The sequence below is a fragment of the Macrobrachium rosenbergii genome, chromosome 55 (genome assembly GCF_040412425.1).
Source record: "Macrobrachium rosenbergii isolate ZJJX-2024 chromosome 55, ASM4041242v1, whole genome shotgun sequence".
NCBI lineage: Eukaryota > Metazoa > Arthropoda > Malacostraca > Decapoda > Palaemonidae > Macrobrachium > Macrobrachium rosenbergii.
In genome coordinates, this window is record NC_089795.1 from 15,282,794 (window position 1) to 15,301,763 (window position 18,970).

At 41.3% G+C, this 18,970-nt stretch overlaps 1 protein-coding gene across 36 annotated transcripts in view; it reads right to left on the bottom strand.

Moving 5' to 3' along the window:
* The window catches only part of Zir (Zizimin-related), a 582,703-nt gene that overhangs the window by 41,858 nt on the left and 521,875 nt on the right, over positions 1–18,970 (bottom strand). For all 36 annotated transcript variants that reach the window (XR_010852045.1, XR_010852043.1, XR_010852042.1 and 33 more), the window contains one exon: positions 16,677–16,793. Coding sequence is in view for 14 of the 36 variants with exons in the window: in XM_067098450.1 (XP_066954551.1) it covers positions 16,677–16,793 (117 nt within the window). In the remaining 22 variants the exon portion in view is untranslated. The remainder of the gene's footprint in view (positions 1–16,676; positions 16,794–18,970) is intronic.

The following is an 18,970-nucleotide window of genomic DNA, read 5'->3' on the forward strand; positions in this document are numbered from 1 at the left end:
TATAGTCCTCAAAGGGGTTCCACTTATAGAGTCCCTTGAGTGGAAAACTGAAAATAGACTATCAGCAGTGTGCCTTTGGCCCCAACTATACTGCTTTCTGCCTTTTACTTTCACCAATTTCCTTTGACCTCTTCCTTTTATATATCCAACTACTTTAACTGTTTGTTGTTCCAGTTTTAACCTTTAAGAAATACTTTGGATAAGCCAAATGAGCGGTCATGATATGTGCTTCTGTGGTCTTGTTAACTACCTTATACTAAAGGAATAAATTACCAATTCAAACGTTATTAAAAAATTAGGCCTAAACACTTTACTATCTAGTTGATGGGTATGACTTTTTTTTTCTTAATTTCTAGCTTTGGGTTGAAGTTTTTTAACACATCTTCACAGAACATGGCAACTTCTGTCTCTAAATAAAAAATTAGTGTCTCATATTGCATATTTGATGCTCTGTGAAAAATAGAAAAATGGTCAATGAATCTAATGTTCATCTGTTATTATGAGAACCAAAATGTCATGGGATTACAAATCTCAACTTTTTCATGGACCAAGTTAGTTTAGCAGTGACTATGTTATTAAGTACTTTAACATCTAGTTGATGAAATAAGTTTACAGTATTCAGCCTTGCTTGTGTCATTTCCAGACTTATCGAAGGGATAGTCAGGGCACTGGCCCTTCTGGAAATAAGTTTCTTAGCCAGAAGTGAGTGTAGAATTATAATAAATATGACTTTGCTACAGGTGTACAGGGTTTTACCATTTCAAAATAGATTCAATTTTATCCTCAGGCTGAAGCACTGCATGTAGACAGGTCATAATCCTTCTATGATAATTTGTTTTATGTCCTCGGCTTCTTCAAAGTTTATTACCAGTAGTTCAGTATCATATTCTACAGAAGTGCTTATCTACAACTAGATGTTTCAAAATGTCTTCCTAATATTTTAGCAATTTCATGCAGGTGTTCTTTTCACATAAAGTTTGTGTCTTGTTTAAAATCTCCACCACATATGCTGAAGTGGGTCAACATTGAAAATACCCAGAAACAAATAAAATTCCTCCAACTTTTTCTAAAAAGTTTACCAGAAACACAATTGTATCACGGTTTATGTGTACCTATCTCAATAGAAAAGGCAATCACTCATCTTGATACACTGGCATATTAAACTCATCTCAACTTATAAGATTTCAATACTTAAATTAGACGAGTTGATAAGTCAAGTAAGCAAAAATATATATAAGCATATATGCAATATATACATATATATATATATATTATATATATATATATATATATATATATATATATATATATATATATATATATATATATATATTATATTATATATATATATATATACCTTGCATAAAGATAAAATCCATCAAGGTAAAACGGAAACACTGGAGTGATTATAATGTTTTTCGGCACTAGTCCATTTTATTTAGCAGAGTCTGCTAAGCAAAGGACTAGTGTCGAAATACTAGAAAGTTGCCTCCAAAACTGGAGGTATTGACATGACAACCATAACGACAAGTCCTTTACTTAGCAGAGTCTGCTAAGCAAAGGACTAAGTACTGCTTATATCGAAAGGGTTCAAAGAGCAGCATGTCCATTTGATTGTCATAATTCAGTCCTATGTAGTTGCTCTAGAATTAGCTAGGGATTTTATCTTTATTTATATCCCTTTTTGTTCCATATTTTCATGATTCAGTTATACATATATACTGTATATATATATATATATATATATATATATATCATATATATATATATATATATATATATGATATATATATATATATATATATCATATATATACAAGTGACTAAAAAGGATATTCACACGGATTTCTCTGTGGAATATATATACACACATTATTCAGATTTGGTTCAGAAACTTTGTCAGTATTTGTGGGTATTTTTATGGAGAAATATTCACAAATTACTGTATTTTCATATAATTTTCATGACTAAATGCACTTTTTGTGATAAAACTATTAAAATATTTAGGTATAAGCATTTTTAGAGTTTTTTTGGTATTTTGAACTATCAAAAAGGGATTTTGACAAAGGAAAAATCTATTTCTGAGAGAGGCCCCGTGTCACCCGGTGAAATTCCATACTAACACGAATTTCTAGGTATAAATATTGCTAAGTATACCAGAGAAAAAAGCTTTCAGGAATGCTGGAGTTACTACCCCCAGATCGAGCGTCTTCTAATGAAGACGTCGGTATAACCAAGGGTGAGTGAAGGATCACAACCACAGAGCCACACTCGATAGACATCCCCATGTCAAGACCCCCGGGAAGAGCGAGGCCATACCAGCGCCCCACGCTCACCCGCCCGCCAAGCGGAGACTCCAGCGCCATCTGAACTCATTCCAGACTAGCACCACCCCAGACTTGGCATAAGCAAGTAGGGGGAAACCAGCTCCTGGGAGGGTCACGGGTGACATGGGGCCTCTCTCAGAAATAGATTTTTCCTTTGTCAAAATCCCTTTTCTGAGCTCAGCCCCGTGTCAGCCGGTGAAATAGTGACAGAGAATCATGCCAAGACTGCAAAGCTACAACAGAAAAATTTTTTAAAAGGTGATCAGAACAAAAACACATGCTATGAAAAAAAGATTTAATTATGATATCTCATCAAGGAAAATTAGATTTAATAACAGGTAAGTATGGGTGGAACAACACACACAACAATATAAAGACACAATGAATATGTAAACTTAATCTAAGAACAAAGTAGAATGACAAAAATACAATATAATTAGGGGTGGAATAAAAGACCCCTACAACATAATGGTATAAACATGTAAATATAAACTTAAATCTAAGAACAATGAGATATATACAAAATCAGGAATTGAGGTACAAGAAGCAAAATAAAAACCGCTCCAGTACTTCTATCTTAATCTAAATTCACAGCATATCAAAACCAATCATCAAGACAAACAATAACCAGGTAATACTAGTATCGATTATGAGGAGCAAGGCAGTGAGGCATGATTGATCCAGAAAGGCAGGCAGAGAAATAAATGAGGCAGGCGGGCAGGGGGAAAAGGAAAGGATTAAGGATAATTAAGGTGGGAGATGACACTCCCCACAGCCACTGTAGAAAATTTCAGAGCTTTGAGTGATTTTTAAATAGTGGCGTTTAAACACTAGAGGTGATTTCCATCCTGTATACTTGGTAAGTTCAGCAAAATCCATATTATGAAAATAATTAGTAGAGGTAGCTACTGCACGGATATCATGAACCTTTGGGACTGAATCTGGGTTGGCTTGTTTAATAAAATACAGAATTTGCTGTCTTATAGCGTTCAAAGAAAGAGTTCCACCTTTTCCCTGATAAAAAGAGGACCCGACTTACACTGTGGAGTTCTTTGTAGATAAGACTTTAAGGTATATACTGGACATAAGGATTGGTCCTGAGGAAGAGGCACCACCTTCCAGGGGACCACCTGTCCTGAGGGTCTTCATTTTTAGCTAGGAACCTTTGATCAGGGGAAAGGAGGACTTCTCCGGATGGGAGGAAATCAACATGATCATCACCTCTAGAGAGCCGATAGCTCTGAAATTCTGGCACCTGAAGCCAAGCTAATCAGAAACAAGGTTTTCCTTAACAGATCCAGATAAGAGCATTGTGACTTATCAATATCAGTGGCTAATTTCAGAACATCGTTGAGGAACCAGGTAACAGAATGTGGGCGTGTTACCGGCCTCAAACGGGCGCATGCTCTAAGGATGGAGGAGAAGTATGAATCTGTAAGGTCAATTTTGAAACCATACAAAAATACCTTCTTTAAGGCTGATTTAGCTGTAGTAATAGTGGCCGGAGCAAGGCCTTTTCAAACAATGACCTAAAGAAAGTAATTGCTAGGTTAGTAGTCATAGTTTGAGCTTCAGATGCCTTCAAAAAGGATGCTAAGTTTTTGACTGCTGAATCATACTGTCTGAGAGTAGAATCTCTCTTATCAGATTCTAGAAACAGAGTGTTGAGGGGTCAATGTTTGCTCCCTTTTTTGCAGCAAACTTTATAAAGTCCATAAAACCAGGGCATTCTGAATTCTTAAGGAAGCTGACACAGTCTTTGTTTGTACTACTTGGGTCAGTCTGGGTTTGGGTATCTGATGACACCGCAACTTGAGTTCCTGGAGCAGAGGGAACCAGTTGCTCTTCGGCCAATAGGGAGCTACCAGAGCTAGTTGGCCGTTGAATGGCCTGAGTTTGTGCAGTACTTTCAACAACATGTTTATTGGAGGAAACAAGTAGATCCTCTCCCAATTGTTCCAATCTATGGACATCGCATCCGTGGCATAAGGCCTGGGGTCCAGGTTGGGAGCCACATAACAGGGAAGCTTGTGATTGCTCTCCGTAGCTAACAGATCCACTTTGGAGTCCCAGAACCCGGCGGCAAATCCATTGAATGATTCCCGTCCAGAAACCACTCCGACTCCAACGGAGTAGTCCTGGACAGGAGTCCGCCACCACGTTCCGCACCCCGCTAGGTGGGTGGCTGACAAATGCCAGCCGTGTTTGTTCGCCAGGAGAAGATAGCTACCATCACCTGGTTTACGCGACCTGATTTGGAGCTGTTGATGCAATGAACACTGAGGCCAACACCAGCCTGATGTGAATCTGAGTTGGCAGGATGCTGCTTTATCCTTAGAAACAAATTTCCAAGGTGTTTATATGGAACTGTTGAAACATTGTAGACCTTCCCGTACTTTTTGTTTTGGTGGGAGGACAGCCTCCCCAGAGCTTAATGACAGGTCCCACTGGAGACCTGAAGCAGGCCACTGACAGGCCCTGACTGTGGACCCGAGTCTTCAAAATCTGTGGGATAGAAGAGACTTCTCCTGTTCAACATTGAAAGCCACACTCTGTTTATGTCTTTTAACTCCAGGCAACTTGATCACTATGGCTGTAGCCTTCTTGGCGGGACTTTGTCCTTGAACTTGTTGGAGCTCTTTCAGATTATCCAGGGATCTGTACAAAGACAGGTCCCACTGGAGCCAGCCAGAGATCCGGAGTCGGGACTTCTCCCTGTTCAGCTGGAACCCTAAGATTGCTGAAGCCTTCCGCACTCTTGAACTGTTGGAGCCCAGATTATCCAATCGTCCAGTTTCATAAAAATTCGGGGGGCTGTTGAACACTGCCAGTTGTAAAATCCTGGGGGCTATATTGAGTCCGAAAGGCATGAAGGAGTAGGCTTGTTTTTCGAGTCTGAAACCCAGGAAGGGAGAGAAGTTCCGCGCAACCGGGACGTGATAGTAAGCGTCTGAAAGATCGATAGAGGTGGTGACGGCTCCACGCGGTAGTAGAGTCCGTACTTGAGCCACCGTAAGCATGCGAAACTTGTCGCATCTTATGTAGCGATTTAGATGTGACAGATCTAGAATCACTCTTTGCTGATCGGAATCTTTCTTTGGAACAGTGAACAACCTGCCTTGAAATTTGAGGTGTCTTACTTCCCTTATTGCTCTCTTGTTGAGAAGCTCCGTCACAAAATCCTGTAGGGTTTTGGAAGGGGGTTGGTAAAATCTGGTCAAGGGAGGGGGATCCTTGATCCAGCTCCAACCCAGACCTTTGGACACAATACTGTGTGCCCAAGGACTGAAGGACCACTGGTCTCTGAACCAGTAAAGGCGACCACCTACCTGACTGGTCTCAGTGGGAGGAAGAGGGTTTGTTTCCTCTACCACGGCCTGATTTTTCCCGGGAGGCAGATCCAGCTCTGCCTCTGTATGGGGCTCGACCTCTGCCCCCCCTTGCGCTTCTATTAAGGCGTGAAAGACCCCACGGCCCTCATAGGTGGAATTGTACGCTGGAGAGGAGACGTACGATGGTGCAGCAAGGGGTTGGGCTGGTTGAACCAGCACGTATTGATGGGGTTGAGCCTTGGAGGTGGAAGGTTGGCCCACCGCCGAGACTGGGACAGCCTGAACCATTGTCTGGGGTTGAGGCCTCCTGTGCCTCCTGAATCGTTTCCCAGACTTACTCTGGGAGCTGCCAGATTCTGGGGTTTTCCGCTTGAAGGCGGAGATACCCCAACGAGAGCGTAGGCTTTGATTGGCCCTGGTAGCCTCGCCAGGACACTGGGAGACTTCGTCCTCTGGGGGAATAGATTAACCCCAGATGGAACTCTTCATGAGCTTGTTAGGCTCATGACGAATGGTGGCATCCGCGAAAATGAATTTGCGGCACTCCAACTTTGCCACCATGAAGTCATACAGGTCTGACTGAAACCCTGCCAACAGGGATTTAGCCAGAACCTGAAACAGCTGCTCCTCTGCACAGGGACGGCGACCGCTTCTGATAGGCACAAAGGGAGTTTAAGGACCGGCTAAGTCGAGACCGAGCCTCAAATTCCGCCTTCAGGAGAGCTTCTGGGAGTTTAGGAAGCTGCTCGCTGAACTGAGAGGACACACAGAAAGCATCCAATTTACCCACTGTAAATGTGGACGGGGCGTCCTTCCAGAACTCCCCACCTCCCGGGAATACCAGGGATGTGGAGTCCGTCTCCCTGAGCTGAGGCAAGGGTTTGCCTTCGAAGCAAGCCTGAGCCGTCGCCAAAGCAACTTTGTTCAGGCAGGGAGTGGGCAACTTATCACCCAGGGAAAACATGGTGTAGCTGCCCTTGAACGGAGTCAGTTTCGTATTCTCTGCCTGCCACTCCGTAAGAGTGCGCAACAGAGCAGATTGGGCCTGGTCCCTAGGGAAGATCACCGTCTCCTTAGGGACCTTGTCTGAGCGTACCCAGGCTTCCTCCGTCAGCCTAACGAAGCCTGGGTAGGGGGGCAAGAGATCAGGAGGGAAGAACTCCAACTCCTCCAGACGCCTCGTGCCCAGACCCTCTATGGTCAGAGTATCTTCGTGACGAATGGCACGAAGAGCAAAACGCCACGGGTTCCCTATATCAAAAGGAGGGAGGGAGGCAGTATCAGGGATCTGGTAACTTGGTCCGGCACCGCCGGAGCGCGCCATATCGGCAATAAGATTCTCCTGACTCTGTAGCCTCTCCGCCAGCTTAGAAAGCTTCGAGTCAACCTCCGAAGAGAACCTCTCAAGCAACATCCCGGCAAACGCCTCAGGGTCAAAGGGAGGCTGGCGAGAGGGCTGGGTCTGGCCGCCTCTTACTCGCCTCCTTGCCCGAGGTTCCTGGTTTGCTCCCGGAGGCCAAAGGCACGGCAACCTTTGGCTTCGACGGGGAAAGGGGATGCCTTGCGGGAAGACGAGGACTTGAAGCCCTTCGCCTTCCACGACGCGTCTTCAACTTGGGGACAGTAGATGGAGCGCTGTCCCTCAAGATAGAAGACTTAGAAAAGCCCTGAAAGGAAGAGGTAGAGGATGAAGGGGAATCAAAGAGGGCGCCCGCCCCCGCTGCCTCACTTACCTCACCACCTACCTGGTCCTGCTCAGTATTCATGGGCTCCAGGTCCAAGTCCAGAGCGGCGACGTCCTCCAAAACCTCTGCGTAAAGAGGATCTTCTAGGAGTGGCTGGGTCATGACCCGGATCTGCTCGATGATGGGTGCGGCCACGTCAGCTGGTACGGCCGCAGCGATCCGGGCTCCGGGGTAGAGCAGATCTCTCAGTTTTCGCCGAGAACGTGAGGGTTTCCCCAACGGGACGTTCCTCCCAAACCCAGCCACCCAGGCGCGGAGAGACTCAAGGGCCTCCTTCTTGGAGGACCTCACAGCCTGAAAGGGGAACAGGGAATCAAGGGGAGGCTAATAAATACCGTAAATAATATAAGCGCTAAAACACAAAATATAGCAACACAGCAAGCTGTAACTATCATGAAGATGGAAAGTAAGCAGCTTACCGACTCGTCCTCGACGCACCCACAAAGAGCGAAGCAAACCTCACAGCCCTCCGGATGCCAGACGATCAAGTCATCAAGCCGGACCGCACAGCCAGCGTGGGTCTGACACACCACGTGCCCCTAGGGTTGGTGGAGGGTAGCGGTACACCCGGGCTCCTCACAACGAACAGTCTGTAAGTGTGAACAGTAAATGAGCTTACCCTTCTAAGAAACTTAAACTAAGCAGGTATAGGTATTTTCAAACTGTACCACCGGAGTACTCCGGCGGAATGAAAAACCCCCGTCAGAGACGGGCCTACTAGAAAAGTAACTTAAAATTAAGGTAAGCAAGAAACCCCCTCGACTGCCGGAATACTCCGGCGGAACGAGGGAGTCGAATCAACGGGACCTTCACCACAAAGGGTGCCGGGAATAGGACGGCGGAGCCCAAGGGTAAGATCACCGGACTCTACAACTATAACAGAAAAGTAACTTAAAATTAAGGTAAGCAAGAAACCCCCTCGACTGCCAGAATACTCCGGCGGAACGAGGGAGCCGAATCAACGGGACCTTCACCACAAGGGGTGCCGGGAATAGGACGGTGGAACCCAAGGGTAAGATCACCGGACTCTATAACTATAACAGAAATAAATATATATCCGACGGCGGGATGAGCCGCCGGGAATAATATAAAAACATATATCCGACGGCGGGGTGAGCCGCCATGAGAAATATAAATGCATACATATACAGAAGATGGTAACATAATCAGTTAACAAAGATATACAAGTCCACGTTCCCCGGAGTCCGGTACCACCCTCTCCGGGGATCTCAAGCCTCTACCGCTAGAGAACAATAGAAGGGTGAGGCTACAAAACACCACAAATCCACAAGGGCAGGTGTAAGCGCCGGTCAACCCAACAAGAGTATCTCGAACGCCGGAGCGAACGCGGGACAAGGCTGAGAAGAGAAACCCTGAGAAGGATCGAAAACCTGCTCGATCCTAGGAGAGCGGGTTAACGAAACACGGAGCTCAGCAAAATGCCATCTGGGACCAGCCCTGGGAGGGAGCGAATCCCTCCACCAGGAAAGATCCCGCAACTCGGGGTGGACGTTGGACACCGACGTCACCCGCTCGAGAAGATGACAAAGAGCTGGACCAGAGTAAAGGAGGGGTAGAAGGGGGGGCAGGGAAGGGAGTAGGCCAGAGCAGAGGAAAACAGGAGACTGGGGAAGAGCCTCACCCGCTCAACTGTAAGCCAACCACGCAAGGTAATAATACCAGCTGGAGAGATCATGGCCTACTCTGAAGGAAAGGGAAGGGAAAAGCAACTAAGACCTCCATACTCTCACCCCACACATAGACGTAGCCTATGACATAAAGCAAGGGGGGAGAAGGAAAGGGGGGAACGAGGGAACAACAGGGAGAGAAATTCCCGAGTCGAAGACCAGCCAGAGCTGAATGTAAGGGAATGCTATAAAAGCATGGAGGAGACACACCCACAGAAAAAACCTCAACCCCTCCGTAAAGAAGGGGGAAGACAGTGGGGTCTCACTCCGCAACCCAAACAACGGTCAGAGGAAGGAACGACAACAGAAACTCCCTCCACCTGCTGACCCTCTCTCCTCTCACCTAACCTAACTCAGATGAAAGGGAGAGCAGGAGGTCAAAATGCAATAAAAGCCTAACATACACTAGGCTACTATGAATAAGATAACCAGAATAAATCACCATCATATGAGCATAAACAATAAAATAAAATAATTTTGTGCTTAAAGGCCCATAGCCTAACCGAGAGAGAGGCGACAGGGGTGAGCCTGACGCCCCACTGAAACTATAAAAATGTAAACAGTTAACAACATGATGTCAAGCACTAGCAAAATAATAATATAATAATTATAAAGCTAAAACTGTCCAAGAGGAAACATCCTGGGGAGTTACCTAAGCGGGAAGATGACGGGAACCCGATGCGGGAACCCCGAAGATACGGTTCAGTAACATTATCGTTAGAGAGAGACCGAAACAACCCAGCTTAGGAAAAGCCACCAGGATGAATCCTAGGGGAATAAAGATAAGTAATGAGCCGACAAGGAAAAACCCAAACAGAACAAGCTGGACAGGTAAACCTCGCGGACAACAAGGCTGGCTGGGGGACGCCGTAGCGTCATAACCAAGCCACGTATAATTAATAAATACAGGCTGAGACAGCCAAACTCATCATAAAAACCCCACAATAAGATGGTACTTAACTTGGAAACGGTAAAGCTGCTCGACGACATGCTTGAAGATGAAATTATGAATAAAAGCACAAGCCACAGAAAAACAAATCGCAAGATCAAGTCCTAGAAATGGAATGAGTTCAGATGGCGCTGGAGTCGCCGCTTGGCAGGCGGGTGAGCGTGGGCGCTGGTACGGCCCCTCGCTCTTCCCGGGGATCTTGACATGGGGATGTCTATCGAGTGTGGCTCTGTGGTTGTGATCCTTCACTCACCCTTGGTTATACCGACGTCTTCATTAGAAGACACTCGATCTGGGGGTAGTAACTCCAGCATTCCTGAAAGCTTTTTTCTCTGGTATATTTAGCAATATTTATACCTAGAAATTCATGTTAGTATGGAATTTCACCGGCTGACACGGGGCTGAGCTCAGAAATGGGCCGTTATAAGCATTTTTAGAAGGGTTTTTAAGTATTCGTGGATTTCAGCTATTCGCCGGAGGTAGTGGTACACACGCACCACAAATACCGGGGGTCAACTGTATCTATTTTGTACTTGTGCGTTTTGGTTCTGGAAGTAAAGTATGTTTGGTCAATATTCTCATGTATTAAAAGTTCTAGCTACAATGCTGTGCATTGTTAAATCTAAACTTACCACGTAATTTTTTAAAAGGGAAAATGTCACTCTTTGTTCATCTGGCAATCATATGGTTATAAAGTCACACTACTGCACATCATTGTTACATTATTACATCATTTCTTACATGAATTTTTTCTAGCTCTGAAATTCTAAGGATCTGTGGTTAAAAGAAGTGTAACTCCTCTGTATGTGTACTACAGATCAGGAAATCATTGTTAATCAAAGATATAAAACAGTTCCTGACATGAATTTTTTAAAAGAGTTATTGTGCCACACTTTTGTTTCACTGTGCTAGCATGCACTCCGAAATTCTGGTATTTGAAATCAAAATAAATGCAGTTGCCTCAGCCTTCCAACTCCACACCCTCTGAGCCTGAAACACTGCTGTTTACTCTTTTTAAATACCAATGGAATTCATCAATTCTGACTAACACTAAAATGTCCCTACTCACCACAACCCCACTGAGGCCTCACAACACTTCATATGCTGTCTTCAAAGGTAAGATTACACATAATTTCCTGTACATTTTATCTAATATAGTTTGGTATTTTGATTGACATGTACTTTATTAAGAGGTGCAGCACTGCCATATGGCCCCACTATAAAGTAGGTGACCATTGATATTTTATGACTGAATGGATTTGCTTCAATTCCTTACCATTTATTAACAACTAATACTGAAAATACCTGCATAGGAAAATAAAAAATCTGAACTCTAAGTTTATAAATTTTGCAGTTGAAAAAAAAAAGTCATTTTTCATAAATAATATACAAAAAATAAGTTACACTCAAAAATACTTTTTTATGCTAAACTAAAGATATATAGTTATACTACATGCTGTGAAAGTTTCACTGAATTTGGTTTGGACTTCTTTGAGGTATGGTCCTTTACTTTTTAAAGAAGTAAGATTTGAGAAAATGGTGAAAGAAAAACATTGCTGCTTATTTTGTAGTAATTATGAAATTGATAGAAAGCTGATTTTTGCAGTAAAAGTATTTCTTCACATAAGAAACAACCCCTGAAATTTACAAAATAATCGGATGAAAAGAAATATGCTCTGTTTAGTTTCCTCTTGGGTGACTGACATTCCTGACATTTCTCCAATGGGGACACTTGCCTTTTGTTCTGATTTTTTTTGTCTTTTCAGTTCTCATGATGCATATAGTTTTATATATTTCTCTTATAATACATCTATTCTTTGCTACTATTATGACACAAAAAATTGTACTAAAAAATGCACTAAAAAGCCGGGTGTGGCATGACTCACGAAGTACACTGTGGCAATATGTGACACGCCCGAAGGAAATGTTGCCCTGTACTTATATATCTTTTTTATTAATGTTCTTAGCCAAAGAATTCCCAGTGGATTCTACCACATTAATGGATAAGCAAAGCTTAGAAATGCCCCCTCCCCCTTGACCCAGGTGCTCAGAATCTCCCAGCTTATAAAACAGAGGATAAACTGAAAATAGGAAATTTGAATGTAAGAACCCTAAATCAAATTGGAAGGATGAAACAGGAGGTAAGAAAAGAGAGATTGGATAAGAGTAATGAGTATACTGTATTTATAGTGGAAAAGCAGATGGAAATGGGTGAGAATACAGGAAAGGCACTGACTGAATTGAGAGCAGAGTGCAGTAGATTACTGCTTTCAAGATTTAAAGTGTGATATGGATATTATAGCATCCTATGCACCAACAAATGAACAACGATAATTAAAAATTGACTTTTATACAAATCTGCAGAATGTCATACATAAAATACAAGAAATATGTTAACTGCAGCAGGTGATCTTCTACTCAGCTGAATCCTTAGTCAGAGTTGTTGCTGTTTTTATGAGTCTTTTTCGATGTTTCTACCTTGCTTCCTCCTTTCATCTATTCTTGAATGCAGTCTTTCGATCCTCTCCAATGAACCACCTCCAACTGTTTCTATCTTGAATGGCTTATTTCAAAATTGGTTTTGGCAGATGATATGGATGAATACAAATGCAAAAACTGGTAGGAACAAAGAAGGCTCATAACAAATACTCGTGCCTTGACCTTGCATTCTTACCAAGATGATGCTGAGAATGGTGGAGATACACTTTGTCATGGACAGATAGCATCCACGAGTACAAGAACATTTGCCATCTTGGCACAAATCTACAACCAAATCTATCTTATGGGGATGGAAAGATATTCAACATTTAAAACTCCACACTGCGTACGTATGAAAACTGACCAAACCTATGTAAACAAAAACATTCAGAAAAGAGCGAAAGACATTACAAGAAGCTCAGCAAAATAAGGGACCATATGCAGAACTTGACCAGCACTGGTGTCACAGGTATCACCATGTTCATTGAAAGAGAGCAAGATATGGTTAACGTAGTTGAGATAAAACAATAAAATTTTATAAAGGTAAGTTTTAAGCATATTCAATTCTAAAAAAAAAAAAAAAAAAGTAGTAGTAGTAGTAGTAGTTAGTAGTAGTAGTAGTTTCGAAATTAGAGCCCGCCCCCTCTACAGCATAAATTAAAATTGGTATGGACAAAAATAAAAGTAATTCAGAACAGGTATTTATTTAAGTTTCTCTCTGAGTATTTAATATTTTGTGTGTCCACCATCTGCCTGCACCACAGCCTGCATTCTTGAGGGGTATGATTTCAGCAAATCGCCAAAAAAGCTGAGACTCAAACTCCATTTCCTGAGCACTTGGTCACCTCTCGACTCGCAGGAAGTCGAGGCTTGGTATACCATCATAGTTCACTGTGCGCGCTTCAACACAATCCTTTAAGATACTACCAATTAAGATACTACATTAAGATCCTTTAAGATACTACATTAAGGTCAGGGGAGCTACCTGGAAATTCACTTGACGAGAAGAAATCAATACCCCTGTTTCGAAGCAGCTCCTGTGTCTGAAGAGCTTTGAAACATGGTGTCTTATCATGCAAAAATGTGAATTCTTCAACAAATAACACATTTTCAGGATCTTTGAGGAAATGAAATACTCCAGCAGTAAGCACAGTTTCTCTGAAGTATTCACCATTCCATGACTGTCCTTTTTCTTTGATGATCCACATTAACCATTTGGCTGTGAAACAGAGAAAAATTCCCAAACATTCAGGAAATTTCACAACTTGGCGATACTGCACGTCATCGCTGATATCATCCAACTTTGCAGCCCAAATGATGTCATTTTTACGATTTGGCTTCCTGACTGTGTAAATGAAGAATTCATCTGATGCGGCAACATGGAGAAAGTCAGCTTCATCCCAATCTTTAAGAAACGAACCACAAAACCATGCACGGTCTTCTCTCTGTTGCTGAGTGATGTTGGGCTTGCTGATAACATGAAATGGCTTGATACCAGATTTTTTCAATTCACAATATACAGCACTATAACTTCTCCTCTTTCCCCTTTTTCTTTCTTGTTCAAGCACCAATTTACATAAAGACTTTCTTGGTCTACCCACTACCTCAGTTATGATGTCTTCTGACTCCTGAGAAAGGACTTCAGGCCTTCCAAAGAGTCTCTCACTCTTTTTGCGATGACAGTAATATGGATTTTTGTTCCAGGTTCTTTTAACAAAGGATTCATCTCTTTTAATGTATTTAGCTATCCAGGAACATGAAATGAAGGATGCGCCAGCATCCTTGGGCTCTCTGAAGGTTATAGCCCGGATTCAGTCGATCCATCTGATTTCCTCTGAGTCGTTAGCCATGGCTGTATCTAACTCCGTCACTCAGTCTGAAAATACAAGAAATGTAAAATTAAAAACAGTTTAACAGAAACTTAAAATAATGTACTTGGAGACAGGCTATAGCAGAAAACTTCATAACTTTCCATTTGTTCTGTGGAGGGGGGCCTCTAATTTTGAAACACCCTGTATTATTATTATTATTATTATTATTATTATTATTATTATTATTATTATTATTATTATTATTATTATTATTATTATTATTATTATTATTATTATTATTATTATTATAATTTGGCAGCAGACCCTCTTTTAAACAGGTTCTATTGAATATTATTGCTGCTTCAGCTGCATTTATTTTGTAGAAGACTTTTTCTATTTTCCTTGTGCGGACTTCTCTTCAGTGGAGGTGGATTGCTAACAGCTCGAGCCTATATTTGTCATTTCATGGGGAAAAGTCAAAATCTGGATTCTGCTTCTTTATATATTCTATACAGTTAGTTCTATACAATTGTTGCCGCGACGCAGCTTCGACAGACTCTTCTGTCATTCTCCAGGGGAGCTAGTAGAGGACTGGCAGATTGCATAGGTCCTTCTAAATTTATACACGGGCTTCAGCGGGGTCATGGATGGCGAAAGAATTCTGATTGGTTGCAGTCAGCGAACTTCAAGCCAAATTTCTCGTGTTGGCGCGGCTCGATCCTGACAGATCTTCGCAACCTGGGAATGTCATTCATTCCAGCGTTCCCATTGGCCTGCCGTTGCGTGATGTCATGCCGGCTGACATCATCGGTAGTTTTGGCTGCTATTGGGCTGCGGATGAATGATGTCATTATCTACTCTTTCTGTCGTGAGTCGGGGATTGTCTCGGATCAAAGGCGCCGCTCATCAGGGGCATCTCCATTCTCAGGGTTGTCGTTTTCAGGTATTCGTTGGATTTGGTGGGTGTTCTGCATTATTCTTCTTAAATTCGTGGGGGGAGCGATGCCTCCTGCGTCGATTCATTGTTGGTTTTCTCGGCAATGAGGAGCGCTCAGCAGGCGGAGACGCCGATGGGGTCCCTGCTCTCCGATTATAGGTTATATTTTGTATAATACTGTCAAATGGAGATGGAAATATTGTGAGTAGCACGGGCGTGGTTCATGATGGCACCTCCTGGGCGTGGCAGGAGATCCTTTTGACAGACGATCGTGGTCATTCCAATATAAGCCTCGGGCATCCTCGGACAGGACATACAAATTGGTAGACCACGTTCTTCTGCTTGTATAGAACTAACTGTATAGAATATATAAAGAAGCAGAATCCAGATTTTGACTTTTCCCCCATGAAATGACAAATATAGGAGAGCTGTTAGCACGCACCTCCACTGAAGAGAAGTCCGCCTGTAAGGAAAATAGAAAAAGTCTTTACAAAATAAATGCAGCTGAAGTAGCAATAATATTCAATAGAACTTATTATTATTATTATTATTATTATTATTATTATTATTATTACTATTATTCAATAAATGACACCTACTCATATGGAACAAGCCCACAGGAACCACTGACTTGAAATTCAAGCTTCCAAAAGAATATGGTGTTCATTAGGAAGAAGTGAAGAAGTAAGATGAAGTAAATGGAAATACAAAAAGAAGAGATCCCACTTATTAAAAAAGAAAAAATAAATTAATAAGCTAATAAATAGACAAAAATGTATTTAAATGCCAGGAGAATAGTACTAGGGTAGTGATGCAGTGCATCTTCGCTTGAACTTCTGACGTTCCAACTGCACGAATCCTCTGGGAGGCTGTTCCACAGTTCAACAGTGTGATGAGTACAGGACCTCTGGAAGTGAGATGTTCGACAGCAAGGCACATTTACCGCATACTGGTGCTGCTGTTCAGTGAATCTGGTTGCTCTCAGCAGACAAAGGGGGTCAGAGATCAATTAAGAATGTGAAAGATCTCTGTTGAAATAAAACTTGTGAAAAAGTGACAAACAAGAGACCATCTGTTGATGGTCCAAGTCATAACTGTTACTGTTAGGAAAAAGATACCTACCACCAAAAACCACTCTATCTAAAAGAGATAAATCTCTGGCAAAAGCAGACATCCACACCTGAGAACAGTATTCTAGTAAAGGAAATACAAATGACCTAAAACAGGTTGCAATGATATTAACACTGTTACAAATATATAAGGCCTTACGAACAATACCTAACTTTCGTGTAGCATTTGCTGAAACTTTCATTAGATGTTTCTCAAAAGTTAGATGTGAGTCAAAAGTTACATAATGAGGTACACGCAATGAATACTTTTCATAGCTTCCCAGCTACAAACCAACCTTACCTGCAATACCATCTGCAATATCTTGTGATCTGGAGGATCCTGATTGATGGCTGCTGCTAATTCTTTGGTCTTCTTTTGGATATCTTCAATAGCCACTTCAATTGGAGTCAGCACCCACTGTTGAAGGAAAAATGAACATGTAACTAGTTGAAGCTATACATTGTTCCATTTCATCCTACAAAGTATTACTACTGTGTGGCTCTTCACCAAAAAACCCTCATTAGAATAAATGTACTTCCCTTACATCAACATATTTTCTTGAATTATGTTATGTACATGATAAGTCAACTAATGCAAAATACAATGAATACATACATGAAAATAAAAAAAATGGCATAGGGATAAGACAGTTAACAGTCATATTCAATATTCAACATGTAAAATAGCAAAATCATTTAACTGCATTTTGATACAAACTGTTTAATTGCATGCATCATCAAAATAATTTTATATTTCAAAGATTCACAAACAATACTTTCAGTTATGGCTGATCTAATTTAAGTGGGGAGACAGGTGAAGAGACAACTCCCCCAGACATGAGGACCCCTCACCATCATCTGACACCAATAGCAGGTTTTAGCCTACAGTGTATCCATCTTGTACCCCGGAGATGGTGCCAAGGGTTCTTGCACTACATATGCTCAGCCCAAATTCAACCTTTAATTAAAAACAGATCCTTTGGGCATGTTCTACAAGTACACAATCCTTTATCTGAAATTCTAAAAACCAAAAACATTTTGTGGAGAGTAGAGCATCAATTCATAAGGTTTGTAGTTTGGCATGCTAACAGCTGACCTGAGTCATTTGGGTGTGTGCTGCTACTCAAATTATTTTTCTTACCAAATCCCAAGATTAATACAAAATCCCAAGATAATAAAAGATACTGCTAATTTGAGTCTCTTTCACAACTGGGTATTAGCACTTATGCAGACACAGTTTGTGTGTCTGTTTGTACTATTTTAAAAAATGTGCAGTACAGGTAAGAAAAAAAAATTTTTTTGTTGCCAGTTGCATGGACTATAAAGGGTGTGGCCTGCAGTTAAACAAAAATGGATTAACATTCCTCGAGAGACTCAAGGGATGAATTTTGTTTTGAAGATATATCAATGCAGCATTAGTAAATTTTTTTGCTGCTGAAAAATCTCTGAACCAACAATTTTGTACTCAAAGTAATGAGAAGGAATTCATTCTATTCTTCATGTAATCAGTAAAATACATAAACTATTAAAAACTACATACTGTATTAGAATACAGCTAAAACCTGATTGGCTGGCTGGTTACCATGGAGATCTGCTAGCAAATGACATCCCTCTGCTTCTGATCTATTTATAGACATACGGCGTGGGCGACACTAAGTTTGAACGTTTCCATGATCATGATTATTTGACTGCTGATGGCAAAAATTACACAATAATTTGCTTTATATAATTATTGCTTTGTGAAAAACAGAATCTAACAATAATTTTAACTTTAATATAATGGTATGAAAAATTCCACATAGTGTGTCATAGTGATGCATCATCACTTGCAAACCCTGTTCCCGGACCGTCCTCAAATGTACGACTGCAAACTGATGATGTTAATGACAATAAAGAACAAGATCGATATGATGAAATGTATTTTTTAGTCTTACTTATCATTAAAATTAACAAGCTGAATTACAATTATTTTGATCACGTATATTTTTGCATTTTATGGAATGTTTTTGTTGAAAATATCTGTTAGTGAACATATGGTTGTAATTGCCCTAATATTTTATTATTGATGATATTAATTATCCCACATTCATTTAACAGTATATTAATATATATGATATTAAACTATAATGAATAAATAACTATAATGAAAAACATGAAAAAAAGGAAAAAACTAATGTGTTTTTGCTGCAGTAGTGATGTCTGATTATGCTCCTGACCCCACAGTTCCAAAATCCAAAAAATTCCAAAAACTGAAACACATCTAGCACCAAGGATTTCGGACAAAGGATTGTGTACCTGTATTACCCTATAATTGTGATGCCTGACAAACACTTTTATTCCAGGACTCTTTCTGACTAGAGTTGAGTACCAGGCAGGGACATGGGAGGAGGGCACTACATGTATATGTATAAGAAAGATTTATAACTATGAAACAATATTGTTTTAAATTTCATAATGCATTATTCAATTTGCGAACATATACTCGTACTGATGAATGGCAGAAACTTTGATATGCCTCATTATGAACTATGAGTGTGCAAAGTTACAGCTTGTTATAGCTTTACAAGTTAAAGTCAATGCAAAAAAGGTATTTGG